This window comes from Rhineura floridana, chromosome 11 (genome assembly GCF_030035675.1).
Source record: "Rhineura floridana isolate rRhiFlo1 chromosome 11, rRhiFlo1.hap2, whole genome shotgun sequence".
Lineage (NCBI taxonomy): Eukaryota > Metazoa > Chordata > Lepidosauria > Squamata > Rhineuridae > Rhineura > Rhineura floridana.
The window spans coordinates 31933232-31953730 of NC_084490.1; the positions used below are offsets into that span (position 1 = coordinate 31933232).

Consider the following 20499-nt stretch of genomic DNA (forward strand, 5'->3'; position numbering starts at 1 on the left):
GCTATGTTAGACTCATCTCTCCTCTTTCCAAAGTGGTTGGCAGGGAGGATTTGGGGGTTCTCTGTACGTTTTTTTTTTTTTTGCATGGGGAAAAGTGATGCTGCTTTAGAAAAGGGAAACAAAGTTTCCTAGAAACTTAGCCACTCCCCCCTCTCCCCCACCCGCCAATTCTCTCTCCTGGTATGTGTATGGCTGTGTGTGTAAGTAAAAGCACTCTCCATCAAAAGAGGAGGGGGCAATTGGGTAGGTTGACAGGCAGCCGTTCTCCTTTCCTTTGTTAGAATAATAACATTGTTATTATTCAGTAGAAAAAAATAGAACCAGGAACAGCACAAGACGGTGATAAACAAATATAGAAAGGAACCACCTGTAAGTTCAATCAAATACAGTTGATATGGCAACAAGCAGTAGATGCCACCTCTAGTGAGAATTCAGCCTGTTGTAGGCTACCTTGAGAATCACTCAACTAGACAATGTTTTCAGACTTCAGTATAAATAAATACATTTATTTATTATTTATTTTATTTTATTCAGCTTATATCCCGCCCGACTAGCAAACAGCTCTCTGGGCGGCAAACATAGAAACATATACAATAATAAAATTACAAGATCAATATAACAAATATAAAAGTACATCATCTAAAATACCAATTACAACATTTACATAAATAACTTAGATTAAAATGCCTCAGAGAAGAGAAAGGTTTTAACCTGGCGCCGAAAAGATAATAGTGTCGGCGCCAGGTGTACCTCCTCGGGGAGACTATTCCACAATTCGGGGGCCACCACTGAGAAGGCCCTAGATCTTGTTACTACCCTCTGGGCCTCCCTATGGGTCGGGACCCAGAGGAGGGCCTTCGTAGTAGACCGTAGTGTACGAGCCGGTTCATAACGGGAGAGGCGTTCCTGCAGGTATCGTGGTCCCGCGCCGTATAAGGCTTTATAGGTTAATATCAACACTTTGAATCTGGCCCGGTAGCATATTGGAAGCCAGTGCAGGTGAGCCAGAACAGGTGTTATATGCTCAGACCGCTTAGTTCTTGTTAGCAGTCTGGCCGCCATATTTTGCACTAGCTGTAGCTTCCGAACCGTCTTCAGAGGTAGCCCTACGTAGAGCACGTTGCAGTAGTCCAAACGTGAGGTTACCAGAGCATGAACCACTGATGTAAGGTCCTCCTTACTCAGATAGGGACGTAGCTGGGCTACCAACCGAAGTTGGTAAAACGCATTCCGTGCCACCGAGGCTACATGGGCCTCGAGTGATAGGGAAGAGTCTAAAACGACTCCCAAACTACGAACCTGATCCTTTAGGGGGAGTGTAACCCCGTCCAGGACAGGGTATGTATCCACCATCTGACCAGAGAAACCATCCACCAGCAGCATCTCAGTCTTATCCAGATTGAGTCTCAGTTTGTTAGTTCTCATCCAGTCCATTGTCGCATCCAGACAACGGTTCAGCACATCGACCGCCTCACCTGAAGAAGATGAAAAGGAGAAGTAGAGCTGCGTGTCATCAGCGTACTGATGACAACGCACTCCAAAACTCCGGATGACTGCACCCAACGGCTTCATATAGATATTAAAGAGCATGGGAGACAAGACCGAACCCTGCGGGACCCCATATTGGAGAACCCACGGGGTCGAGCAATGTTCCCCAAGTATTATCTTCTGGAGACGGCCCGCCAAGTAGGAGCGGAATCACTGCCAAGCAGTGCCTCCAACACCCAACTCCGCAAGTCTCTCCAGAAGGATACCATGGTCGATGGTATCAAAAGCCGCTGAGAGATCAAGGAGAATCAACAGAGTTATACTCCCTCTGTCTCTCTCCCGATATAGGTCATCACACAGGGCGACCAAGGCCGTCTCAGTGCCAAAACCAGGTCTGAAATACATACAGTAAATGAATGATCACCAGGCCATGTGATCTGTCAAACAAAAATGTGAATGGTGAAGCTGAGCTGAAGGAATGGAAAAGACCCATTTGTGACAAAGGCACAATTTTGAGTCTACATACCTATATGGACATTTTAAATGGCAGTGAAGAGTGCCTCAAACCCAACAACTTTGACAAAGCATTTTTTATGTCTTTGTTTCTCATGCTGTAGATTATTGGATTGAACATGGGAGGGACAATAGTATACATCACAGTTAATACAAAGTCCAGATAAGATGGAGTGTTAGAGGGAGGCCTGAGGTAAGCAAAACATCCAGTAAAACTAAATATGGAGAAGACTATGAGGTGGGGTAGGCAAGTGGAGAAGGCTTTTTTCCTTCCCTGAACAGAAGGGATTTTCAGAACAGCTCTGAAGATGTGGATGTAAGTGACAACAATGTACACAAAGCAGCTAAACACAAGGATAACACTCATCACAACAACTCCAATTTCTATTAGGTATAAGTTAGAGCAGGCAAGTGTAAGTAACTGGGGGATCTCACAGAAGAACTGATTGATAACATTTGAGCAGAAAGGAGTTGTGAAAGTTCCACCAGTGTGCAGCACTGCATAAAGAAAGCCAGCAACCCACACAGCAGCAACCCTTTGAATGCATGCTGTCCTGTTCATCACCATTTCATATTGCAATGGATTGCAAATGGCAACATACCGATCATATGCCATGACTGTGAGGAGAAAGAAATCAGAGCCTGCAAAGAAGGTATATCCAAAAACTTGGACCACACATCCAGCATAAGAAATGTGCCTAGTATTCATGAGGGAATTGACCATGGATTTGGGAACAGTTACTGAAATAATACCAAGGTCCAGGATAGCCAGGTTCATCAGAAAGAAGTACATGGGAGTGTGAAGATGGTGGTCAAAGGCTACTGCAGAGATGATGAGAAGATTCCCTGATACAATTGCCAGGTACAATCCCAGAAAGAGAAAGCAGTGTAAAATCTGCAGTTCCCAGATTGCTGAGAATTCAAGGAGCAGAAACACAGAGACGGAGGATTTGTTAGCCAAATGTTCATTCATTACTGGAATTCTTCCTGTCTGTGTAAGAAAAGAGAACAATGAATGCTATATTAAATTATGTTCTGGTAACAAATATTTAATACATTTTAATTGATTTTCAATGGAAGGGAGAGAAGAGATGAAGAAAGGAGGTGAACAAATAGAAAGGGAAGACAAATAATAAATCTGCATCTTATGAAGGGCTATAGCACTCCTCTCCATAGAGAGCCAGTGTGGTGTAGTGGTTAGAATGTTGGACTATGATCTGGGAGACCAGGGCTTGGATTCCCACACAGCCATGATGCTCACTGGATGACTTTGGGCCAGTCACAGCCTCTCAGCCTCAGAGGAAGGCAATGATAAAACCACCTCTGAATACCATTTCCCATGAAAACCCTATTCATAGGGTTGCCCATAAGTCAGAATCGAAGGCAGTCCATTTCCATTTTTCCATACATATAATGCATGATTTTCTGAAAAACCTATAGCACTGCTTTGATATTGGGAGACAGGGGATGTAGTCATCCAGGCTCTCTGAGATTCTGGATGTAGTCATCCAGAATCTCAGAGAGCCAAAGAGCCCTTACTTACATTATGTGGGAGCTGAGTCCCAATGTCTCAAGCAACCTACGGACCAATCATCATGAAAAGGAGTGTGTTAGCCACTGAGAAGAGTTTTCTAACATCTTTCCTTGTCCTTTCCTGATGATTGGAGCCACTCAATGTGACAGGAGGTGAATCAGTCACTGAAAAGTTTCTTTTCAGTAGCTAACACTCTCACCTTTCATGCTTATGATTCCTAGGACATTTGTTATTGTGGAAGAAGGCATTATCAAAGATGACATTCTCAATCCAGCAACAACAAAAAAAAAGGGGAAAGGATGCAGCTGTGCCTATCACGAAGGGACCCTGCGCTTCTGAATTTACCACTCCACTATTGTAATAGCAGATAGATACAAACTCTGCCAAGATTACAGTACAAATATTTTAAATTATAATGTAACAGCACCAGAATTGTAGTAATTAGCTCTTAAATATAAGGGGTAAGAATCACAGCCCATATGTTATATGGACAAATTATAGATTCACTAATAGGCAAAAAACCCTTGCGGTTTAAGAACATACTTGTAGCCAACAGATTGTTCTATCAAAGTTTAAAAGGCAATGTAATTGGGCAGCTACAGTGAATGCACCAGGAGAGCAGGAGACCTGACCTCCTCTCTGAGATATTGTACTGCCTACTGAGTATTGCTTATCATGAAAACCCTATTCATAGGTCGCCATAAGTTGGAATCGACATGAAGGCAGTCCATTTCCATTTCCATTTTCACAAATTCCAATCCACTTCCTGTGTAGCTTGGAAGAATTTGGTAATGTGCCTCTGAGCATATGGTGAGTGGTGGCAACACCTGTCATCTCCCAAGATGGAGAATTAAATTTTTGCATATTTGTTGATGTTCTTCTTACTTTGCTTCTTTCTGTGTTACTATTCTACTCAACTGAAGCTCTTTCAGCACCTCTCAGCACCCATCACAAAATACACTTCCCAGGATTCTTTGAGGGAAGCCATGACTGTCTAAAGTGAAATAAAGGTCTGGTGTGGATGTGGCCAGGTACAGGTTTGGTTTATATTTGGGTGGGAGGCTACATGTGCATGCTGAAGAATAAAAAGGTCGTTGAAACCCTGAAAAACAGTGATATTGTTCAGTGTTTTTCTTTTGGAAAGGAAAGGGGCTTTCCCTCTGCCCAGTACCCACCCACCCAATCTCCTCCCCTCCCCCCTCCCTCTCCCCTTCCTCCCATTCCCTCCCCCGTCCCACTCTTCCCACCTTCCTGTCCCTTCCCCAAGTCAGTTTTACATATCCTGACTATGGTTGTACAGAAGCAAATCCCAATGAACTCAGAAAGCATGGAAATGGACAATTCTGACCTCCCACCCTCCTCCCACTTCTCTGTTGCCCCTTCCCTCCCCTTTCTTTGCACTCATTTCCCTTCCCCCTCCTCTTCCAATCCCCTCCCCTTCCTTACCCCTCCCATCCTTCCCCTCCCCTCCCAACCTTCACCTCCCCTCTCCTGTCCTTTTCTCTTTTCCTCTTCTCTTCCTTCTCTCCTTTTTCCTCCCCCATTGTCAGGTTTACCTGTTGACGTGAGTACCTCAGAAACAACTCCACTGGATCTAAACCATCCCCTTCTTGGCTTGTGTTTGTTGTTAAATGTATATCTCTCCCTAGCCTTTCAGGCTTGTGCTAAGTATATGTTAATTCTTTGTAAAGTACTGGCATTTAGAATCTGTTGAAATTGCCTTTCTGTATCTAGGGCAAAGGCAAAGAATGTGTTCCCTGCAGAGACGTATTTAACCCTGAAAAGAACAAAACATGTTTGTCCTTTTCCAATACACTAGTCATGAAGGGTCTGTTCAGAGGGGGTGATAACTTTATGATAGGATCTGTCAGAAGAACAGGAAGACAGGAAGGATGAAAAAGCACCTTTTGTTCTTTTATTACATCTCTTTACGACTTTGTTTATGATTCTGTCTTTCATCTGTTTACTGTTTACCGTGCCCTGGTGGTCTATAAAATGTTGGTGCTTCCTAAATAAACTTGTCCATCTGACCATTGCTGTTGCTCTGTTGGACTGAGGGCTGCTTTGTCCTGGTAGAACCTTTGGCCAAAGATCTAGTTTGTGTAAATGTGTTTTCCTTCCTAGCCTGGTTCTGGGTCCAATCCAGCTCCGTGCCTTACCTGGGGAAGGAGGCATGGTGAGATCAATATCAGGATCTTGCTCAACATCCTAAGCATGATTGCACAGGAGTAAATCACATTGAACTCAATAAGCATGTAAATGATCAGACCTCCCTTACTCCCCTCCTCCCCTCCCCTCCTTTCTCTCTCCTCTCCCCCTCCTCCCTTCTTCATCCCCTTCCCTGTTACTTCTTCCTCTTCCCCTGCCCACCCCTGCCCTCTCTCCCTTCCTTCCTTGTGGTCAGTTTCACCTACGCTAAGCATGATTGCACAGGACCAAATCCCACTGAGCTCAATAAGCATACAAACAATCAAACCTGTCCCCTCCTCCCCTCCCCTGCTCCCCTCCCCCTCCTCACCTCTTCCCTTCTTCCTCACACCCTCCTGCACCCCTACTCCTGCCTTTTCTCTTCTCCCTCTCCCCCACAATTTCACCTATCCTAAACATGATTTCAGGTGAGTAAATGCCATTGAAATCAATAAGCATGCAAATGATCAATCCATTCACAACAAACTTGCACAGGACCCCATTTTTTACTTCCCACAGACATATGAACTAATACACAAAAAGAACCAACTGTCGGTGTTCTAAAAGCCAGACTAATAGCTGCTTGGCTTGGCTAATCAGGGGGCCACATCCACAACAGAATTTATTTCACCTGGAAGTCCTGGCTTCCCACAAAGAGTCCTGGGAAGTGTAGTTGTGAAGGGTGCTGAAAGGAGACTCCTGTTCCACTGATAGAGTGTCAGTGGCCAGAGTGGTTTAACAGTCAGTCTCTCTTTCCAGATATTTCCGTGATTGTAGCTCTGTGAGGAGAATAGGAGTCTCGTAACAACTCAAAGCCCCCTTCACTTCCCAGGATTCTTTGGAGGAAGCTAGGATTGTTTAAATTGGAATAAAAGTCTGTTGTGGCTGTGGCCAGGGACAGCTTTGTTTTAAATTTGGGTGGGAGACTGCATATGTCTGATATAGAATTAATAGGTGGGGGGAAGCCTGAAAAATAATGATACTGTTCCCAATGTTTTCCTTTTGGAAAGGAAAAGTTCTTTCTCTCTGCCCAGTGTCCAACCACCCAATCTCCTCCCCTTCAACTCCCCCTTCTCTCCCCTCCCCTTTCCTTCCCTAGGTCAAATTCACCTATCCTAAGCATGATGGCACAGGACTAAATCCCATTGAACTCAATATGCATGCAAATGATCGAACCTACCCTACACTCCTCCTCCCTCCTATTCCCTCCCTCCCGACCCTCCCCTTCTTCCTTCTTCTTCCTCCCCTGCCAACTCCAGCTCTCCCTCCTTCCCCTCCCTCCCCCATAGTCAATTACACATATCCTAAGCATGATTGCACTAGAGTAAATCCCACTGAACTCATAAAGGATGCAAATTATCAAATCTGCCCTCCTCTCCCCCTCGTGCCTACTTCCATCCCTCCTCCTTAACTATGTCCTTCCTCTTCCCCTCCCTCCTCCTCCCCTCTCCCTTCCCTATGGTCAGTATCATCTATCCTAAGCATGATTGCAAGGCAGTAAAATGCTGTGAACTCAGTAAGCATGCAAATGATCAACCCATTCTCAGCAAACTTGCACAGGACACCATTTCTTACCTCCAAGATTTAAACTCAGACACATTCACTAATACACAAAAAAAGTTTAGTTTAAGAACATACCTATAGCTAACAAATATTTATATCAAACTTCAAAAAGCAGGGAAATTGGGCAGCTATAGTAAATGCACCAGGGGAGCAGGAGACCTGACCTCCTCTCTGAGATATTGTACTGCCCTATAAAGTTGTCCAAATGCAAACACAATTTGGGTTGGTCTTTCACAGTCCAATCCACTTCCTCTGTAGCTTTGCAAAATTTTGGAATAGGAGAAACAGGAGTCTCCCAAAACTCTCAGCACCCTTCACAAACTACGCTTCCCAGATTTTTTGGGGGAAGCCACCACTGCCTAAAGTGAAATATATGTTTGGCGTGGGTATGACTGATTAGCCAAGCCAAACAGCTGTGAGCCTGGCTTTTAGAACACTGATACTCGGTTCTTACTAAGCATACCCGTGCTTATCATTGAGTCCAATGTTAACATTCTTGAATTAATTAAAAAATCAAGCAAGCATTTTGTTAACTTTTAAACTGCAGAGGATGAAGGTCAGAGTATGGGACAAGGTCAGTAATAGGATTACAAGTACTATGAGAACATAGCTGATTTTTAATTAATTTCAACAAATTATGAGACCACTGACAGAAAAAAATCCAAAAGGGGTCTGGATTTTTTTTATCTTGTTTTACACTTTTCTCTCTGAGTGTTTTGTGTATCACCATTAAAACTTAGAGGGTTGTTAAGCAAGTGTTTCTGAGTTCAGGACTTTATGTTTTGTAAGGTTTTGAAATGAATTTATGGGAATCAGCAGAATGGCATGGGGTATTTTCAATTCAGCATTTTGGAATGTGGAAAATCCATGATAGCTATCGTATACAGCCACTCTCATGGCTGTATAATCAGCCATACATTTTTAAATAAACTTCTAAACTGCAGGAGATGAAGCATGGGGTAATGTCAGTAATAGATTACAGGTATTTTTTAATTAATTCCAATCAGTTATAACAGAAATAAGTGCAATAGCAGTCTAGATTCCCCCCCCTCTTGTTTTACAGTTTAAACCCTAGATTCTCTCTGAGTGTTTTGGGTATTGCCTTGAAATCTTAGAAGGTTGCTAAGCAAGCATTTCTGCATTTAGGACTATACGTTTTAAATTTAATTTTGTTTTGAAGTGAGCTTGTAGCTATTTGACAGATCGTATCTCCCTACATGAATCTGTCCAGGATTTGAGATCTTCAGGTGAGGCCCTTCTTCTGCTCCCCACACTTTCGCAAGTACATATGACGCAGACACGAGATAGGGCCTTTTTGGTGGCCGGCCCTAGGCTATGGAACTCCCTTCCGAGTGAGGTGTGATTAGCTCCCTCCTTGCCATCTTTCCAGCGACAAGTAAAGACTGTTTTATTTCAATGGGCATTTGGGATAGAGAACGACCAGGATTAAGTGTCATAGGACTGGTTGACTACATTATATGATTTTATTATTTTAAATAGTCCGCTGTTTTTAACGTACATTTTATGGTTTTACTTTTTCTGATAGTTTAATTCTACTTTTAATTGTATACTTCTGTGTGTTTTAATGGTGTTGTTTTTTAGTTGTAAGCCATTCTGAGTCCTTTTGGAAAAAGGGCTGGGTAGAAATAAAGTTTATTATTATTATTATAGGAAGCAGCAGAGTGACATGAAGAGCATTTTCAATTTAACATCGCAGAATGTGAAAAATCCAAGCTGGCAATAGTATACAGCCACTCTCTTGGCTGTATAATTATATTATTAATTTACAAGTTGCTTAACCATTTGGGTCCAGGATATCTTAAAGATGGCCTAATTCCTTATATCCCTGTCTGATCCCTGCAATCTTCAGGAAAGTTCCCCATGGCTCAGAAGCATGGCTCATATCCACCAGGGGCCATAAATTCAGTACTGCAGGCCCAGTAATGTGGAGCTCCCTTCCAGCTGAGATCAGAGAGCCCCCCTCCCTGTTAAACCTTTGGTACCCAGTGAAGACTTCTCTATATCAGCAGGGATTTTAATTAAATTTTCTGATGTTTTAAACTGATTTTATCTTCATTGCGAGTTTTCAACCGTACTGTACATTGTTTAGAACTTATGGTGTCGAGATTTATATAAATTGTTGAAATTTATATATTTTACATTTTGAAATTATAAACTGCCTTGGGTGCCTTGGCAGACACATGGTCTAAAATGAAGTGTGTGTGTGTGTGTGTGTGTGTGTGTGTGTGAGAGAGAGAGAGAGAGAGAGAGAGAGCCTGTCTTCCTCCTCAAATATATCTGCTGTCCAGTTTGCTCAAGCCCTCAGCTTTTGATCACAATAGATTTGTATTTCATGAGCATAGGAACATCGTCTTTGCAGTCTATTTGTTTCAGCAAAGTACCTTTTATATTGTACTGTTAGATCTGATTTTAATATGATTTTTTATTTGATGCTTGAACCTTTTTTGTAAATTACTTTCAGATTTTTTTACAGGGAAGTGATTAACAAATTGATTAAAGATAATCTAACTCCTTTTTTTTTGAGCCCTCACTGGTTAAGTATCTCTCAAAACTAAACCCCTTTAAGAGGTGAGTGTTAAAGTGTTAGTGGGTCTCCATTCACTGTATTTTTATGTCTTGTCTCTACTCAGTTCTGCTTAGAGTAAACCCACTGAAAGTAATGGGCATTACAAACTTATGTCTACTCAGAGTAGAACTTGGAGCTGGGTACAACTCTTTGATTTGTCACAAGCTACTGAAGTTAGGATGTCTCCTATTTTTGTTGTGGGGGAGGGATAGATGTAATTCTGCTCTCAAATGGTGATGCTGTAAAACTGGTGAACAATCTTTTTTATTTATCAAAATGTATATAACACCTGATTGTAATAAAACATCAAAGCAGTTTACAATAAGATAAAACTTTGAAATTATCACAAAAGACAGAAGCACAGCTATTTAAACACATTCAAATACTAATTAAAATCAACAATATGTTAAAAACAATTCTAAACACATGTAGTTTGTATGTGTCTGGATAGGCTTGTCTCAACAAAAAATGTTTTAAGCGGGCACCGGAAAGAGTACAGCAAAGGGATCTGCCTGATGTCAATAGGCAAGGAGTTTGTCCAGTCTTGCTAAGCCATTATGTACACTAGGTGTAGATTATATAGATTCTTAGACAAACCATATAACAAGCAGGATGTCCTGATCTGCACAGATCTAATGTAGTATTGTTGTCTGCATTCAACCCACAGAAAATTATCTAGGTGATCACTTACATTATAATGCTGAATATACCTTGGCATTTGTCTTGGTGGAAAGAACTTTTCCAAATGTAATTTATTCTTTACGCTTCAGCCTCTTTAGAGTGTTCTGCATTCTTCAAGTCACCAATGAGACTATTTTTAAATGAATGAACAAATAAGTACCTTCTTTTTTTGTTGAGACCAGCAGTTGGTTTGTGTACCATTGCAACATGAAGCTTTACCATGGGGTGGAGAATATAAGATTTTTTGTTCCTAGTACTTTGGTCTCAAGAGTCCAAAACAATATAATTGTGTCCCTTGAGACTTGGATTCAGGAGTCAGCAATCAAGGTATTCTGAGGAAAATTAACTTTCTGGACTGTACTTCTGCTAGTAGCAGTAGCCAGCCACTACCTCAGTGTTGGTATCTATATAAAAATGACAAAGCAAACATGAATTGTCTTCGCAACTACTGTTTCAAAATGGATTTTTTTAAAAAAAATAAATCAATTTTAAATGTAAACATTTTACTGAGTTATACTTATTTATAAACAATGTCTTCTTTTTATTCCTAGTCCCATTTCCTGATTGGCTAGGGAACATCTCTGGGATTCAAAACCTAGCCTATTTGTCCACTGTGGCACATCATATCCAGGGAGGAGGATAGAAATGGACCACTTCACGGTCCATTGCTACTTATCTCTATGACCTAGGGGCTTATAACCTCTCCCTATTTGTCCACAGTTGGGTGATATACCCATAGAGGGATCACAAGCCTCTATGGAGCAAATCTGCAGAGGGGACTGGAAGTGGGACCATTTGGCTTCCATTTCCTGCACTCCATTTTGACTTAGTGGACTAAAACATCACATGTTCGCTGAGGATCACATGCTCATAAAGGGGAAACATGTCTACCCTGTCTAGGACCCTACATTCAGGGGTGGAACATGTGGGGTGGGGAATCCAGTGATGCCATCAAACAGAAGGTTGGGTGAGGTTTAAGTAAATTAAGTAAATTATAGGTATGTTTCCTATACTACTAACTTACTACCCAAGGGATTCTTTTTTTTCCTTTTTTTATCATTAATTTTTATTCAAAGTTTCAAAAAACAAAACAGAACAAAACAAAAAAGAACAAATTAATAACTAATATAATAAAATAAAATGTTGACTTCCAATTTGTCGCAGATCAGTTATAGGTCTATAATATATAACAAACCTGTCTCTTAATATATTACAAAATCACTTTCCTCCAGTAGTTATCTTAATTAATCATCAAATCTCATTAACATCACTTTATTCTTTCCGCAAAAAGTCAAAGAGAGGTTTCCACTCCTTGAGAAATATATCCATCGATTTTTCTCCAAATAAACATGTCAATTAATCCATCTCATCAAGTCTGCTAGGTCCAGTAATTTCAATAGCCATTCTTCCGTTATCAGTGTTAATTCCATCTTCCATCTTCCATCCTTGCACCCATAATAATCTTGCTATCATAGTCATAGTCATATAATAAGAGTCTGATGGGAATTTCCTTCCTCACAAATATTTCCTTGCCATCAATTCTGAATGTGTTACTGAAATGTTGTTGTAAAGTCATCTCTGTTCCTCTTTTTTACGAAATGCACTAGCACATCTCTTGAGAATTTTTCCATTGTCACATATCTGTAATTAATTCTATAAATTTTCTCTATTTCAAGCTCCATCACATCATTCCAGTCCAGAAATTTTATCGAAACATTGATAGCTTTATGTCTGATATCTTCATCAATTTCTTCAGGGACAACGCTGAATTCCAAACAGTAATCTTTATCTCCAGGATCCATAAACTCCAAATCTTTTTCCAGTTCCACATTTGATATATCTGTTCCAATCTCCAGGACTTGCATCTTCCCTTTAATTTTTCTTTCTTCTTCTATTGCTTGTCTAGTTATATCTTTGATCTCATCAACCTCCTCTCTCATAAAATCCCCTATTTCTTTCAGCTCCTGCTTCATTTTGCCAAATTCAATTTTCATCTCTTGTTTGCCATGTCTCAGTTCTTGTTTCGATATCTCAATCTCATCCATTATTTTCTGAAACATATTTACATCCAGGGTCTCAGCCACTTTCTTGATTGTCATTCTTAAAACCAAGAAGAAGAAAAACCCTTCAATTTCCAATATAGCACTATTCCCAAGCAAAGAGCAATTTATTTCTTTTTCCAGCAACAAAGGAGTTAATATTCCAAACCTGATGACATCATAATGTAGACAGCACAAACTGCCTTATCTCTTATGTGTCCAAGAATGCAAAACAAATTTAGTTCACAGCATTCAAATAGTTAGTGGCATAAAGAACAAGCAGATTCGTCAAAATGAAGTAGACCAGAAAAAATAGTCCCAGACATATAATACTCAAAAGTTCATATAAATCAAAAAAGTTTTCCTCAGATTAGATGCCCCTCATCCGTTTGTATCTTTATAATGCTCAATTCCAGGCCAGCTTTTTGCAATAAAAACAAAGATAAGCTATTTCGATTTCCTTCCGCCTTAATTCCGTGTATAAAAGAGAAAAGTTATAACTCACCCAGGGATTCTCTACTGCTGGTTCTTTTGACAAATCTCTTTCACTGCAACAATTTAAGCCAAATGATAAGGATAGACAGAAGAATGCTTGCCTGTTAAAATCTGTTTTTCTTTGAAGAAAAGAAAAACATCTCGCTTAATCAGTTTGAGCTTGCTTGAAATTCCCTGGCTCCGTCCGACACTTGCTGGCTGGACCTTCGTTCATAGGCAATCCTAATGAATTCAAGTCCCTCAACAAACACAACGAAGCTTGTGGATGATCTCTTCGTTTCTCCCTTGCCTGGGAGAAAGTTTTTACCAGTCAAAAAAAACCCTTTTGACTGGTTTTAAAACTGAAAAAGCTTCCTCTGAGACGAGAGCTCATCTCAGAGGCAGGCACAAGCGAAGCAATCCTTCCCGGAAGTCACTACCCAAGGGATTCTTAAGGGAAGAGGAAATTAAGCATCACTGGTCAATGGACAAGACCATGTTAGTCTATCAATTGCCATGCTTTACTTTATAGGGCAGGGAGTTTAGACATAGAATGACCCTTAGTGCTCTGACTGGTGGCAGGAGCCACAATAAATACATTCATTTGGTTCCACAGTCTTCTTCCATAGGCATAGAAGAAGATAAATAAATCTAAATTCAATCAAGAATGAAAATGGTTATGGAGCTGAATGAGACAACAATTGGCCTCTATACCATATGCCAAAGGACCAAAGAACACCAAGAAGCTGTTTCACAAAAAGAGAGTCACAGCAAGGTGAGAGCAACCTAGTCCAATCCATTAGCCAGAGGAGGGGCAGTTGCAAGGATCTTTCTTTCCTGCTTCCTGCCAAAAATCTGCTCCAGTTACCAATTGCCTGTTGTGGGATGACAAAGCAGAAAGGAAACATGGTCTGTCCCAAATCCTTGATCAGAGGATCACTCAACTGAACAGTGGGGTTTAAACCTAAAATAAATTAATGGATTAATGATCACCAGGTCATGTGATATCACAAACAAAAGTATGAATGGTGTGCAGGAGGAATGGAGGAAGGCTGGTTATGTGAAATAGGAGGAAATTTGAAGCTACAGAGCTAAATTTATCTAAGTTGTAGCTGGCACAGATGTATTTTGGTAGTAGAATCACTCAAATCCAATGTCTTTGACAAAGCATTTTAATTCCTTTGCCTCTCATGCCAGAGATCTGCTACCCCAAAGGATATTTTGTGTTGTACTGAGATTGTCCTGTAAATGTGTTTTTAACAATTTTAGTTATTTTGTTTTTATTAATCACTGCTACGGTTTTTAACAGCTACTTATTTCTTTATTATTACATTTATATCCCACCATTCCTCCAAGGAACTCATGGTGGCATACAAACATACAGATAAGTGCCCCTTTATAGGGTAGAAGGGTGAAATAGATTTTTTAAATCAATCAGTAAATAAAATAAATATGCTTCCACCAACCCCATTTTAAATTTAAATTTGGATGATTTTTCTTTTACTATATCTTGTAAAATTTTGTATACTACCTTGAGGGGGCAACTTCACTCTAAAAGATAGTGGCTCTGTTCCCATGTAACAATGAGCCAAACCACTGAAGAACAAACCTTAGGCACAGCTCATGGTTTATACGGATGAGACAAATCAGGAGCCCAAGCTCAGATGCAATGCTATGCCAGGGTAGTGCAGCAGCAGCAAGACCCAGGGAAGAGAAGCACAGGTGCTGCGATCCTCACTTTGGGAATCTCTAGATTTACTTCATTATGCTAAGTCATGGACTGGCTCAGAGTATCAAAAATATTTTATCCATATTTTTCATAGTATAATCAAGTATGCCATAATAATGAAAAGTCAATCAAACTGAGGTACATAGAGCTCTCAAAATTTTTTTTCCCATGTAGCCATTCTTGTTATCCTTTCATAAGTAACTTTAAAGTATAGATGGCATTTGTGTTGAATTTAAAATACTTATGTGATTTTTTAACTGTATTTTATTTTAAAACTTTGGTTGGAGATCACCTTTTTTTGAGGGTGATGGACAAAATGAGTAAACTAAATCTAACCTAACCATTTTTTCTTGCATCAAAGCAATTCTATGAATAATAGGTTATGGCTACTATCTTTGAAGCATCACAGCATTTGATCCAAAGCATCAAGGCACTTGATTGATTATACATTCAAAGTGAGAAGACATCATCCTAATTAAGACTACTAGCAAGCAGATCATCTTGACCCCTGACAACTACACTATTGGCAGCCTTTGGTCATTAGGTCTTTTAGATAAGACTTAGGGCTGTTATCCTTGGCAGTGCATCAAACGGTCCAGCCACTCCCCAGCAAGGGCAACTTATTAGCTAGATAAGGGCCAGGTGAACAGCGAGCTGAGTTACACATTGACCGTTTCTTGACCTATCTTTCTAAGCTGCCAGAGAAATGCTAAAATGCTAAACTACTGCAGGTGCTAAACCCTGAGAAGAAAGCGATACAAGCTTCCATTTACAAACCTTCATTTCTAAAGGCATTTATACATATGCATTACAATGACTATATAATTGCCCATGGCCTACAAGAGGTCATCATACAGGGCGACCAAGGCTGTTTCCATGCCAAAACCAGGCCTGAAACCCGACTGAAATGGATCCAGATAATTGGTCTCATCCAAGAGTGTCTGGGGCTGGCCCACAACCACTCATTCAAGAACCTTGCCCAGGAATGGAACATTTGCCACCAGCCTATAGTTATTAAGATTTTCTGGGTCCAGGGAAAGTCTCTTCAGGAGTGGTCTCACTACCACCTCTTTCAGGCAGCCAGGGACCACTCCCTCTTGCAGAGAAGCATTAATCACTTCCTTGGCCCAGCCAGCTGTTCCATCCCTGCTAGCTTTGATTGGCTAAGAAGTCCTGGCGGATGCTAAAGATTTTATCCTGGAAGTGCCTAGCAAATTCATTACAGCAGGCCTCAGATGATTCTACCATGTCCTTGGGGCCAGGGTGTAATAGCCTCCGGACAATTCTGAAGAGCTCCGCTGGGCGGCAGATTGATGATTTGATAGTGGCAGCAAAATATTGGGTTTTTGCTGTTCTCACTGCCTCTAAATACAACTTACCATAGGCACTTACCTGTATATAATTGCATCCTCCAGGAGTTCATCTCCATCTGCACTCAAACCATCTCCTATATCATTTCATCACTCTCAGCTTTGGGGTATACCATGGAGCCGTACGAGCTCTACACAGGAGAGGGCGCTCAGGAGCAATCATGTCAACTGCCTGGGTCATTTCTGTATTCCACATTTCTGTATTCTTAGATGTTTCCCCTTCCGCAATTTGCTGGAGCTGTATAGGCCTACTCGGTTAGTTCAAAAATATTAAGATTAGAAAATGTATTTCTCAAAATACAAAGAAAAGTTATAGGTGTGAGCCCTCCTAGGTTATGCCACATTTAACACAATTCTATATATATATATATATATTTGGGGAAAATTCATAAAAAACACATATAAGTACCAAAAAACCTCATATTTTATGAGTAAGCATATAGAAAATGTGTATTTTAAGATGTGTGCAGTTTAGAAAATCCATACATGGGGAAATGCATACAATTTAATGCGTTTCTTTTTGTGCATTTTGAAAAAAAATCAACTACTGAAAATGATATAGAACATATTTTTATTGAACATGTGAAATACATCCCTTAGCGTAGCAGGATGTTCAAGTCAGTGGACCTCTGGCAATTACAAATATAATAATCAAATAATCATTAAAAGAAAAGGAGTGGAGTATCTGAGTGAGTCAAATGGATGAATAACACAAGTGAATTCATAACCATCTGCCTCCCATAAAGAAGATCAACATAGTGAGAAGGTCAGCCTAGTCCGATCCATCATACATCAACCATAGAATTCAGGGTTGCTGTATTGTATGTATATTCAGTCTCTTGTAGGCTACTTTGGGAAACTCAAATGAACAGTGGGGTATAAACTTCAAAATAACATATGCATACATGACTGATAGCCAGGCCATATGATCTGAGAAACAAAACTGTGAATGGTGTAACTGAGCTGAAGGAATTCAAGAAGGCCAATATGTGATATAGGTGGAATTTTGAATCTACATGCCTATGGATACTGAAAATTACCCTGAAGAGTGCCTCAAACCCAGTAACTTTAACAAAGCTTTTTTTTTTTTAATCTTTGTTTCTCATGCTGTAGATTATTGGATTGAACATGCGCTCTGTGTGGGGCTGCCCTTGAGGTTGGTCCGGAAGCTGCAGCTAGTGCAAAATGCAGCAGTCAGACTGCTCACTGGGGCAGGGTATCGCCAACATGTCACCCCACTGCTGAAAGAATTGCACTGGCTGCCCATTTGCTACCGGACCAAGTTCAAGGTTCTAGTTTTGGTGTACAAAGCCCTATACAGCTCAGAACCAGGATACCTGAAAGACTGTCTTACCCCTTATATACCCAGTCGATCACTGCGCTCTGCAGGTGAGGGCCTCCTGCAGATACCATCTTATCAGGAGGTTCATTCTGTACAATATAGGAAACAGACCTTTAGTGTGGCGGCACCTACCCTGTGGAATTCCCTCCCCTTCAATATTAGGCAGGCACCATCTCTGCTATCTTTTTGGTGCCTTTTGAAGACTTTCCTCTTCCAACAAGCCTTTTAAGTTGAGACCTATCCCAGTCTGCATCTGTGTTAGAATTGCTTTTAATATGTCTTTTAATATGTCTTTAACCCTTTTTTAAAATAGATGTTTTTAAAGTTTTTTTAAAAAATGTTTTTAACGTTGTTTTGCTTTAATATATTTTAAGGTCTTTTTATGATGTTATAAAGTGTTTTTAGTAGTTCTGTTTGCAGCTCTGGGCTCCTGCTGGAAGGAAGGGCGGGGTATAAATAAAATAATAAATAAGTAATAAATAAATAAACATGGGTGGAACAATAGTATACATCACAGTTAATAAAAAAAGTCCAGATAAGATGGAGTGTTAGAGGGAAGCAAAACATAGAGTGAAACAAAATACAGAGAAGACCATGAGGTGGGGTGAGAAGACTTTGGTCCTTCCCTGAATGGAAGGGATTTTCAGAACAGCAGTTCAGATGTGGACTACCAGGGTAGTGCAGCAACAGCAAGACTCAGGGAAGAGGATCACAAGGGCTGTGATATGCACTTTGGGAACTTGTACATTTGCTTCATTATGCTAAGCCATGGTTTGGCTCAGAGTTTTAAAAATATTTTATTCATATGTTTCATAGTAAAGCAGGTATACAATAACATTGAAAAGTCAATCCAACCAAAGTACAAAGAGATCACAAACATAATCTTTCTTTCAATGAATTTGCAGTTGAAGGGTGAAATAAGACACTGACACTTCAGCTTGGGTTGAACAAGGGCCACTTTATTAAATTATAACACACAAACCCAATTTAAAGTGACCTGCAGAGGGAAAATCTAGGTGCGGGACTATCTCTAAGCAAGTAGCTTGCCATACAGCTCTTGCGCGACCAGTCCCTGCTGAGGCAAGGGCAAGCCCATCTGCTTACCCCTTACCCCGGCCACACCTTGTAGGTGAGTAGGGGGGCCTTCCCACATCATCCCCACCCAGGGTTGCATAACTCTTGGGTAGATGAGATAAGTTAGCCCCAGAGGCAGCCCATATCCTGTCCTCGAGCCACAAATCCTTGCTGGACAGGCCTCCGGAATCACCAATCACCTCCAAAGGTGCCTAAGGGAGCCACCTAGCTGTCCTTAACTATTTCCCTTCCCACACCTTCCTGCCACAAAAGGGGGACAAATCTCTATTTAGTCCCCCTTTGCCCCACTGCCAAGGAGCACCTCTCGCAGACACCCCTGCAGGTCCCCAAGAAATATATCATTACCTGTGTCAGACAGGTGAACACCGTCTGCCCTGTAAAGTTCACCCTGCCAGTGCCAGATGCGGGGATGTGGGATTATTTACCCACTGCGTGGAAGAAGGGCCAAGCGAATCCATCAGTTGACCATCTTCCACGCCCAGTCTATAGCCCGTGGATCCCATACGCCATGCCACTCCCTCCATGGGAGCATGTCTGACCATATCAGACGTACGCCAGGCCACCATTGCCTAATGAGCTGCATGTCAGCACATGCTTGAAAGATGAGGGCTTTACCCTTCATCAAGCCAAGGTCATTCCCACCAAGGTGTATGACCAATACATGAGGAGTAATCCGCGTCGCGTGTTGCTGGAATAGTGCGGGTAGGAGCCCCTCCCAACACATTCCTTGCCAGCCAAGCCACTGTATCGCCGCCCATCTGCTCAGGCCCAACTGTGAGCCGGCACTCGAGTTCGCTGCCCTTCGAGCTGCCCAGAACACCATGCTGTGGCCGCAAATTAAGATGCATGTCTGCTCCGTTCCCGACCAGCAACCTGTCAACATAAATGTAATTGTTAAGCTTCCGCAATCCCCATCCGTCTAAAAAGAGCGAATATAGCCCTTAAAAGCGCCAGAAGACCAACGCCCAACAGCCTGTATCTGTGCTTGGGGAAAACCAAAACTTGCCGCTGTAGAAGCAGCTCCAATTCGAAACGAATGGGTACCAAACTGTGCAGGGTTGTAGCCCATCCCCTGTAAAGCCCTTTTTGTTAAAACCCAAAACTGGTAAATGGAAAGGGGTTCCTGGTTTGCATGGGTGAATAAATATCCTGTGCCGGGCCCCCTATCTCTCAAATATGCTTGCAAAGCCCGGACAGGGCAGAGGTTGGGCACTGACGCTGGGGCCAAAAGCACGTGTCGTCCTTTACACTTTTGGTCTGTTTTAGACCTTCTCAGGACTATACAGGCACAACCTCCTTCTATGGAGATGTCTGCAAACTGGAGGGCACATCCAGATACGTCACGCTTAGAGCACGCCACTACCTCACCAATCCTGAAAGCCCCAAAAAACAGTGTGAGGGCCACCGCATGAAATAGCTTAGTTTCATAGCTGGAGGAGCAAATTGCTTCCCATTGCTCAACCATGCGCAATAACATGTCTGGTGAAATAGGGCGACGGGAATCCGGTGTGACGGGTTGGTTGCGAGCCCACCCTGTCAACATGCGGCAGACCCTAAAGTCCCCAGCATGATCCGCAAAGCCACCAGCCTTCGCTAAAAAGGAAAGCCCTGCCAGCTTACCTTGAAGAGCACGGACTGACATGCTGTGTCGCTTACCGTCCACAAGGAACTCCATGATGTGACTCACCAGAATAGGCCACTCAGGAGCATAGCCCTTCGCAGCCCAAAAATCGTGCATCGCCCTACCTGCCCTCCGGTAACTGGCAAGCGTGCTGGGGGCAATGGATAGGCTTATGGCCCTCTCCGATTCAGCTCTCCAATCTCCCAAATCGCAAGGGGCAGTGCTTCCAGCTGAGCCCTGGCCCACGGTGCCAGCTGACGGAAACGATCCATCTGA

General features: G+C 41.7%; 1 protein-coding gene across 1 annotated transcript; it reads right to left on the reverse strand.

The window, feature by feature from the left end:
• Positions 1-2014: 2014 nt before the first annotated feature.
• Positions 2015-20340, reverse strand: LOC133367770 (olfactory receptor 14A16-like). Its single transcript, XM_061591872.1, has 2 exons — positions 20290-20340; positions 2015-2992 (listed from the first exon to the last, which is right to left on the reverse strand). The coding sequence occupies exons 1-2, from the start codon at positions 20338-20340 to the stop codon at positions 2015-2017; spliced, it is 1029 nt and encodes a 342-aa protein (XP_061447856.1).
• Positions 20341-20499: the final 159 nt, after the last annotated feature.

Excerpts from the sequence above, each read along its gene's own strand:
- LOC133367770 (XM_061591872.1), bottom strand. The coding sequence starts at position 20,340 with ATGCACGATTTTTGGGCTGCGAAGGGCTATGCTCCTGAGTGGCCTATT. Across the intron at positions 2,993-20,289 it reads CTCCTGAGTGGCCTATTCTG|ACAGGAAGAATTCCAGTAAT; the intron begins GTGAGTCACATC and ends TTTCTTACACAG.